Here is a 9,776-nt window from a genome sequence, read left to right as displayed (position 1 = left end):
TTCCTTGTTCGAGTTGTTCTTCTTTTAGATTAATTCTTCTTTTAACTTTTGATTTTTTTATTAAAATAATTCTTTTAAGATTTTACCAATGAGTTTGATTTTCTAAAGTTGGTCTAATTCTCCATCAACCCTTTTATATTTAGTTAAAATAAAAATAAATAAACGTTGATTGTAACCAAGATGTAAATAAAAAAAAGATAAGATATGAAAAATAATTAAAAATATATATTTTTAATGTACTTATTAAATTTATTTGATAAAAAATTATGTTATTTTTTATCTAGCATTTTTTAAATAAACATATACTAACTTTAGAGATAAAAAAAATGATATATATATCTTTTAGTGCATTGTAAAAACTTTAATAAATAATTTGAAATGTTTCTTAACCTTATCTTAATAATTCCATATTTTGATTTGAAAAATATTATAATTTTATATTGATACAAGATAATTATCTGTTGGTGAAAGATAGGGCCATGTTTTTTTTTAATTTTACTTGCGTCAAACAATTCTTATGTTGCTCAATGCGGATAACATAATAATCTGATCTTAATATAAAATTATCTTACTCGTTTTAACAAACACTATATAAGTGAAAAATTACTTATTTTAATTATAAGGATTATGATATTTTAAAATGAAAAAGCTATTTAATATCTTTAAATTTATAAAATATTTTTCTCACAAACTTAAAGAGTATTTTTTTTGAAATTTTTATAATAAATTATTTAAAATACCAAACACCTTAATATTATTTTCTTAATATTTTAATCTATATATTTTACTTTGTATATCAAACACATAAATGTAAAATTCTTAGAATGTGATTTGTATAAATAATATTGTTAAGAATCACATTCTTAACATTATAATTAGTAAGTAAATATTAAATGCAATTTATGAATAAGAATAAGCATAACCATAAAGTAAATTTTTTACTTGCGATTTAACTCTTCTATCAAAATTAATAATACGAGCGACGAATAATTGCATAAAAGGACGAAAATCTAAAAAATAAGCGAATAAGAACAAAAATAAAAATATAGGTTGAAGAACGATTAGAGGGCTTTGCATGTATACAGTTCCAACAGGTATCCTTTCAAGGGCTACTAATTTTGATTGGAAACTACGTCATAGGGGTGAAACTGTAATATTTAATAATAGACGGGTCATTAAGCATTAAACCTATACCTAATGATTATAAGTTCGATTTTCGCAAGAATAAACATATAAAATGACAGTAGACACCCAAAATCCAAAATCCCTGCAACGGTTTGCTCATTGTTGAGAGAGAGATAATGAGCGGAACGTGCAGCCTGTCACAGCTATGGCAGATTTCTTATACCAAATTTGTTTTCAGTCGCTCCAAGTTCTTCAAAGGCCAGCTATTCTACTCTCTGTGTGTGTGGATCCCCGTGTAGGGTTGCATGTTTTATACTCTTGTTCAGTTTTGTAACCTAAGGAAGTCATTCTCTAAGCTTATCGTCATCCCAGTGTTGTCGAAATCATTGCTCTGTGGTTATAGTCTGCGTGTAAATTTTTTTGTATGCACACATGCCTATGCTTTTTGCCGCGGAGATGTGCTATTGCGCTTGGAATGCTCGTTTGCCTTCAATTTCAAATACCCATTTCACTTGAGTGCCAAATTTACGTGTCAAATAAATTCAATTGGAAATGAGTATACTTCTTTTCAATTTTAGTTGCTAGACAACAGAGGGTTGTTAAAGTTATATGCTTCAATGAGCAAACACAGAGGGTTGTTAAAGCTATATGCTTCAATGAGTTGGTGAAAGTATGAAAAGCGGTCTCAGCTCGGGGAAGTAGTGGTCTTGTGGTCGGCGCACGTGCCCGTTTCTTGTTTATATTCCCTTTAATGCTGTCTTGTTTATGTTTGAATGAAGCAATACTCATCACAAGCAGTAAGATTGTTCATGTAACAATCGCTTTGGAATGTGATTGTTTGGGAAATTGAAGATGAGAAAAGAAACTGAGGTGTTAACTCATTGTTCAGATGGTGGATCGTTGCTCGTTGAATGCTGGCCACATCTAATGCTAACCAGGCTTACTTAGTCTTTAACCTCAGCATACTTGTTTTTTCCCTTATAAGTAAAGAAAGTCTTTGTTGTACAATAACCCAAAATGTAGAAATCTAAGCTTGAAATTGTTTGTTTGCTTCCCCACATTTTTACTGATTACATTGGTAATCAAAACCCTGGGGAAGAGGGAAGTTTTAATCAAATCCATGACTTTGTAGCAATAATAAGGTTGCTTTGTCTTGACTGGAAGGTCTTGGGTTTAACTTGTCGAATGTCTTTCTAGAGCAAGGTAAGATTGTGTGCGTATGAAAGCAACCCTCCCTAAGTGAGGAGTATGGTGCACTAGGCACACCATTTTCTTCTTTGTTCTTTTAATGTTGTTAATTCCACAGATAATATGTTTTCTTTTAATTTTATTTTTGATGTTTGATGTCTACTCAGTCTTGTTATTGATGTAATTCCTTCAATTGCAGGTCCATATATCATGCCTGGAACAAAAACCTATCCAACCTTATGTTTCTGTAAGAATATGCAGACTGCCACATATGAAGTTGTGAATGGGAGCTATGCACCAATTGCTAAAACTATACAAAACAAGTTAATGGTATTTTCTCTCGTAGTAGCTAGTTATGAACAGTTTATAATGAAATAAACCACAAAAATTTAGCAAATTTATCAAGTCTCTTGTGTCCCCGATCCTTTCTTTTTCCTTTTTTCGGAAATGTGTACCTGTTCACTCTCTTCTAGGAAGCTAAGCATACACATGGAACTTGACTCCATATACACTGACTACCTGACACAGCAATTTTCAAAAAAGTCAGAACATGACATAAAACCTGCTGGGTTAAGGCTTGTATTATTGTTGTTGTAGAACATGACATAATAGAGAAACATCAATATATATATTTTATCTATATATGTGACAATAAAATTTCTTATTGATTTTCATGTCAAAAATATTTTTTATAAAGGTCTTTCCATAATTAAGTTGAGAGTTTAGGGGGGTAGACACTACATGGTTCTGGAAAAAAAAAAATCATCTAGAGAAGGATTGTCTAAGATATAAATCTATACTATTTGTTATTTTATTTTTTGTCTTGAACTTATTCCTTTAAACTTTTATCTTAGATATATTTATTTAAGTGCTGGACACACAAGCTTTATGGGCACTATTCTCAAAGTGCATGGATCTAGATAGAATTAAAAGATAATAAGGTGTATTTAGATGAGTATCTTTGCAAATTTTAGAAATGCTCAATGAGTGTGGTACCAAACACAACATGTCACTTTTTCAAAAGTGTTTGTGCTTCTTGGTTAGATGCTCTTCCTGTATAAGTTTAGTGACATACAGGCTGGCCAGTGTGGTTCCTGTTTCACAGGGACTTAAATTTTCAAAGTTTCAAACTAGAGAAGATACTCCTAGAAACCATTAGTGTAAGTAGACAAAAAAAATTATCTGTGGGCCACTACTACAATTTACATACAAATTATCAACATTATTACGGTGCCCTTTACTCCTAGGGTTGAAGAAAGCATTAAGCAAAAACAGCAAGAAATTAACCTACAACTAGTATAAGCTAAAACTCAAATCTGTTAACGTTGATTCAGCAAAGTCGAGGTAGCCCCTGTTGATATTCTAAATTTGAAACTCTTCTTTTCCTTGAATGACATTTATGGGGGTGAGCCAATGACAAAAATATGGAACATTGAAATCTCTCTCTCTCTCTCTAATAATTAACCTGTTTCTATGTTTTAATGGGGAACATTTATTTAAACTCTATCTGATGAGGAGGTTTGTGTAAGATTTGTCTTACAGATTTTTGAGTTTTCTATAACGGGTTCAAGTCTCCTAGATCTTTTATGGAGGTAGCCAAGATATTCCAATGACCTGATTTACCTTAAAATGTTTACAATCACAAGGGAAAAAGTAATCAGCTTATGCATCTTAGAATCAAATGATTTATGGGAAAAGGTTTTAATCAATTTGTTAGTTTGTTGTATGCTATAGGTTGTTTCAAGGAGGATGGCAACCTGGAGTCTTTTCAGATTACACCCTGAGTTAGAGTAGTCATCTTTAGCTTGGTGCTTTGTTGTTGTTAAATTCTGAAAATGAAAGCCCTACCAAATGAGTCCTTAGGAACCTTCAATCAGCTAGATCTATAGTTAGGATGGATGGTAAGCCTGCCTTGATATTGGTTTACAATGGTGCATGTGCTTGGCTTTTTAACATTTTACTTTTGCAATTATAGTGGTTGAGGAAGGGGAATAGCTTCATGCATTAGAGGGACAAGTGGGAAATGAAGTCTAGAACTCATTGAAGGAGAGGTAAAGGTGGCAGTAATCTAATGCATAAGGCCATGACTAGGACTTGCAAGGAAGTGGGCTTGTCTTATTTGGGCCTTAGATCAGATTCCAACCTTTGTCATCCTCCAGTTCATTTCAAAGACCTTGTATAGGGCTGCAAATGAACAAGGCTGTTTGCTAATGGCTAGAAGGTTGTCTTGATTAGGGCTAATTCCATCTAGTTAAATAAATTAACTTAGCTTGATCTTTAAGCTCATTCAATAAATGAGCTGAGCTTGAACTTTAGGGTGCTTGGCTCTTTTGGTCTTGTGAACAAGCTCATTCATGGTTTGTTCCTGAATAATCTGTGTTTTACAACTTATATATATATATATATATATATATTTTTTTTGGTCATACTATGTATATATTCAAAATTTAAATGTTGTTGTATGCTTCCAGAGCTTGAAGTACAGTATTTTTTGTCATATTTCATTAATTCCTCTTTCATTTCTTTTTCTTCCTGTTCAGTTGGGTGAGGGGTGGAGGGAGGGCATTGCGTTTGTAAAAAAAATTGCAGGATTAAAATTTAGACAACTTTCATAGGTTACTTAAATTTAGAAGCATGTATGGGGTGAATGCAGTTTTATGCCTTTAAGAACATGTTATATTGATTTTTCTTCTGAGGTATGTTGAGAGCAGGAGTTCTCATAGTTCGTAACTTTTTGCCACAGTATTCATTTGCTTGGCCGCATTGATTGGTGTCTGGCTTTATTTGCGCTTTTTTGTGTTTCTTGATTTCTACTTTATAAATATGCATCTATCCATATTCAAAGACATGATAGAAAAAATTACATCTGGTTTCTTGTTCCAATTCCAGGATAAAGCATTAGAAATACAAGAAACTATGGGGGCATTTCAGAAGCTACCCATGGTGATTCCACCAGTTGATATCCTTTACTCGGCACTGAGGAAGGCAAAGAGGGTCTCACCTACTAAAGGTACTATGATCTGTGGAACCGAACTATGTTATGCAGTAATTGTGTGAACTTGGTTATGAAACTAATGGTTGACCTTGATGCCTAATTTGTTCTCTCCTTAGGCATTGCCAATGTAGCAAAGCGTGAGAGAAATAAAGGTGCAAAGCAGCTTGATGCGCTGATGAAGGTAAATGTAAATCTGTTAAATCTTCAGTTATATATACTTGAATACACTTCTAATATGATTCCAACACTGTACACCAGTTTGGATGTGCCTTGCATGTGTATGACAAGTGTTCACTGTGAATAGTTTTTTTTTTTCCCTTTTTAATGCTTTTCTAAAATAGAAGATGCATAGAGCACATTTTAAAGGGCCAGGGGACATGTGTCTGTCGCTTGGACATACATGAGTGGCTTATGGGTCTGTTCATGTTTGTTGAAATAATTTGTAGGCTTATATGTAAATGGAAAAAAAGGTGATCCAATTAAATCCTGGATCAATTGTTTAAAAAGCTTGGGAATTATGGAGGATGCTACTTATAGAATCAAGGTAGGATGGTTAAAGTGGAGCAATGCATCCAACATTTTTATGTGATCGTAAAACACCTTTAAATCTAAAAGGGAAATTTTATTAGATGACTATAAAAAAATTTTGTTGTATGGCTTGGAATGTTGGGTAGTTAAGTGCCAACATGTGCAAAATATGAACATAGGTGAGTTGAGAATGTTACAATGGATGTGCAGCTACGGCAATACAAGGAAAGGCAAAATAAGAAATGAGACATATATAATAAAGGTTGGAGTGACTCTTATTGAAGATAAGTTGTGAGATTCATGATTAAGATATTTTGGACATGTGTGAAGAAGAGCAATAGAAACAATTCTGAGGCAAGTGAATGAAATGGAGGAAATTTGTAGCATAAAAGGGAGAAAAATACCAAAACGAAAACTTGTTGGGAAACCCATGGGCATGTCATATTATACAATGGCCTTATAGATGATATGGCCATGGATAGAGATGGTTGGAGGTCCAGAATTCTTGTAGCCAGCCTCATGTAGTGGGATAAACCTTGTGACTGTTGTTGTTGTTGTTGATCCAATTAATCCTTTCTTTGGGTATAATACGAAAAGTAAAACCTAACACTTCCATGTTGTTTGGGATTAGAGCTTTTTAGAAATACTAGGAAAGATATGTTCCTACTCTTTTCTCATAGGAACTGAGAAAAATATCGTAAAACATTCTTTGTAACATGAAATTTATTTTCATTATTTTTATATACAAGTGATAAATGTAAATTAATTGTTCTCATATCCTTACTTGCCTATTTGATGATATTTTGAAATTTATCTTGGCGCATGTGTTTTTTCTATGTTTGTTTCTCTCAGCTTTCTCTGTGAGTGCTTAGAGCTGCTGTATAGCTTTCTGTTTCCTTCTTTAGGAATTGGCTGTGCCTTTAAGGATGTACAAGGAGAAATTCCCAAACAGAAGACATCTGCACCCTTATGAACGGTCTCTTGTTGAGCTGACTCTTGGAGATGGAAATTATGAAGAGGTAAGAAACAGTGTAGTTTTTTCTTTTGTTCATATTCGCCCGTGAAATACCCGTCCTTGTTGTTTCCCCTTTTACAGGGTTAATAATGTTGCTGCAGTCAAACTAGTTCAATTTGTTTTTGTCTTTAATAAGATCTATGCAAGTATAAATACCTTTGTACTGAAGTAGTCGCCTGTACAGATGGGGAATAGTAGTACTCGGTCATTTCTTTCTCCTTTGTCATCTCGATTGCCTTTTAATTGGGCATTCTAGCTGTTGGGCTTGCTTTCAGAATATTGAAATTTTGTTTGGAATGCTATGCCTTTTCCTGATGCTGTTGATAATTTTATCATTTGTAAAATTCTTGAATTGCTTATCCAAGATGTTTATATTTTAACTTTAACCTCTCTTATGGTTGGTCAGGTTTTGGAAAGGGTTGATGCTTTGAGGAAGAAGGTCATTGCTGTTGGAAAGGAACATGCGTCTCTCTGTGCTAAGGTTAGATCTTGGCATTTCCAAATTTCTTGATGGTCTAAATATTTATTGCAACAGCAATTAGATGAAGTCCTGCTTTTACCAAAAGAAGCTTCATTTAGTCTTTGTGGTTGATATGGCCTTGCACAGCATTCATTCTTTACCTATTCTCACTTAATTATTCATTTCATTTTACTTTTTTTTTGCTAAGGACATTATACATGTTTCACTTAAAAAAAAACTGCTTTCAACTATTGCAGGCCATCATTCTTTCTAGGTAGATGTTTGATGAAATGCTGCTTTTTTCCTGTTCATGTTTTGAGTTTTCATGAATGAACTTTACATGTTGAGGTGGAAAAACAGCAAGTGTGATAAGTGAGCATATTTTTCTAGGTAAAAAAAGGTAAAGAGGGGGTGGCTAGGGTAGTTCTTTGTCAGAACTTAGCCTAAGCAACTCCTATCCCTGTATGCTTATCGGGGAGACCTGGGTGACCATAATTGTATTCTTGACTCCAACAAAGAGATACAAATGGATCAGGTGCCCCTCATATGGTGTTTGAGCAGGAACTATTGTTGCAAGTGGATTTGCCATCTTGACCACAAGTGAGGCGAATGGGCACCAATCAAACTCATGATCCCCTGGAAGTTGTGTGCTTATCACCTGTAATTAGCTTTCATGTTTGTGTCATATGCTTGTTGGTCACATTGACTTGCTGGACATGCCCACCATAATGGGTTGGGCATATGTCTACATGTGTTCCTGTTATATCTTTTTAAGTGTTTTTCTAACTGGATGCAGTTTGGAGACACACATATCTATTATCTGTGAAAGACAATGCAATTTTAAAGAATTAATTTGAGGTGCTAACAATTCAATGTAGGATGAATCTATACTTCCTAGATCCTCCTTGTAGCTATTTAATTTATATGCACCATAAAAGCATTTCTGTAACGTGTGATGAAATATAAGCATATACTTAGTTTAAAAGCGAATAAGTTGTATTTTCATGCTTGTATCTGAATATATAAGCATATAGTTACTGCTATATTCTCATTTTGTCTCCATCTTGATTCCTTTTTTTTTTAATTTTTAAATTCTTTGTTTTTGTTTTTTCATAAAAATTGTTGAGTTAATGTGTGCTTATGCTGTTGTGTTGACAGCCTGTGACCATTAACCTTGCTTCTCTTGCTTGGATCTGTGGCCATGCAAGGGTAAAATCGACCAATTAGTGGTAATTGAGTTGGTGAAATATTATTCCTTAGGCTTTTGGTTAATTGGCAGGCTTTTGATGGAACTTGGAGTTGGCATCTTCATTTAACATAGGTCCTCAACGTATCAGTCACTGACCCCCCCCCCCCCCGCGCGGGGGGGAGCGCCTTTACTTGAAGGCTGATTAGTTGGCTCTTCTGTTTCATTTGTGCTCATCTCTCTTTTTTATCTCTTAAAAATATTTATCAGCTTAATATTCCTGTAAAACTTTGCAGTCTACAACAAAGCGAGAAGCAGGGGAACGATTAAGTGAGGTTAGTTATTGCCTCCATGCAGAGTACATCTCTCGATGGCTCAGCTGTGTTCACCTAATCCAGCGTCTAAGCTCTCTCATTTCTGAACTTTTTATCTACTTATATTCATCTGCAGGGAATGGAGAAACTTGAACAGATTTTTAGTCAAGAAGGAAAAGCTGTTGATGATTTATTGAATATTGCCAAGGTAATCTGCCACGTGACATTATGATTTTCCTTTTATCTTTGCATCAAAACATCCGGTGGTAGTGTCTTCTTTTATAACACCACCAACATTAACTCATTAGTGATCCTATCAAATGTTTTTAGTTGTCTATAAAAACAATATGCAATAGCAGGAAGTTTCTGTGATGTTCTTTGCTCTATGATAATTTTTTTTTCTTCTTGTTAGTTTTAATGTCATCGCTTCCTTCAGCATCCTCAATATTTTATTGTCTTGTTACCATGTGAGCTTCCATCTTCTTCATGTAAACATATTGGTTATATAATTTTGAAGTTGTTACTAGGTATATTTGATCTTTAACATGGACAGACTTTAAGGGCAATGCCTGTGGTAGATTTGGAAACACCGACGCTTTGTCTAGTTGGAGCTCCTAATGTGGGGAAATCTTCTTTGGTCCGCATACTTTCAACAGGGAGGCCTGAAGTATGTACGCTTCTATAGTTATTCCATTATTTATGTACTTATTTGTTTATTTGTAGTTCTTTTAGAGGCTTGAACAAGATAAAATTGCTATGCCTGATAGGAGATATCTTTATGTAAACCCATAAAATCATATAGATACAATCTGTAAGACCATCTCCTCACTTTGAATAAAGGCTGGTTGGAATCCCTACTCTCTGTACTACTCACTTGATAGTTACCAAGGCTAGTTGGGCATTTCAATTTCTAATAATGGTGTTTGCTCTGTGAGTACTACTGTTGAGTATAATGTTAGAAGCTT

The 9,776-nt window shown here is 34.0% G+C and overlaps 1 protein-coding gene across 1 annotated transcript in view; it reads left to right on the top strand.

The window, feature by feature from the left end:
• The first annotated feature begins 1,248 nt into the window (after window positions 1-1,248).
• Window positions 1,249-9,776, top strand: part of LOC127802350 (uncharacterized) — a 29,260-nt gene continuing 20,732 nt past the window's right edge. The window contains exons 1-9 of the mRNA XM_052338104.1: window positions 1,249-1,383; window positions 2,513-2,643; window positions 5,203-5,323; window positions 5,425-5,489; window positions 6,742-6,855; window positions 7,258-7,332; window positions 8,794-8,832; window positions 8,948-9,019; window positions 9,365-9,478. Of these exons, the coding sequence (XP_052194064.1) occupies window positions 1,302-1,383; window positions 2,513-2,643; window positions 5,203-5,323; window positions 5,425-5,489; window positions 6,742-6,855; window positions 7,258-7,332; window positions 8,794-8,832; window positions 8,948-9,019; window positions 9,365-9,478 (813 nt within the window). The 5' untranslated portion in view covers window positions 1,249-1,301. The remainder of the gene's footprint in view (window positions 1,384-2,512; window positions 2,644-5,202; window positions 5,324-5,424; window positions 5,490-6,741; window positions 6,856-7,257; window positions 7,333-8,793; window positions 8,833-8,947; window positions 9,020-9,364; window positions 9,479-9,776) is intronic.

The sequence above is a fragment of the Diospyros lotus genome, chromosome 5 (assembly GCF_014633365.1).
Source record: "Diospyros lotus cultivar Yz01 chromosome 5, ASM1463336v1, whole genome shotgun sequence".
In the NCBI taxonomy this organism is placed as follows: Eukaryota; Viridiplantae; Streptophyta; class Magnoliopsida; order Ericales; family Ebenaceae; genus Diospyros; species Diospyros lotus.
The sequence above is the reverse complement of the archived record's forward strand: the minus strand, read 5'-3'. Positions and strand labels throughout refer to the sequence as shown.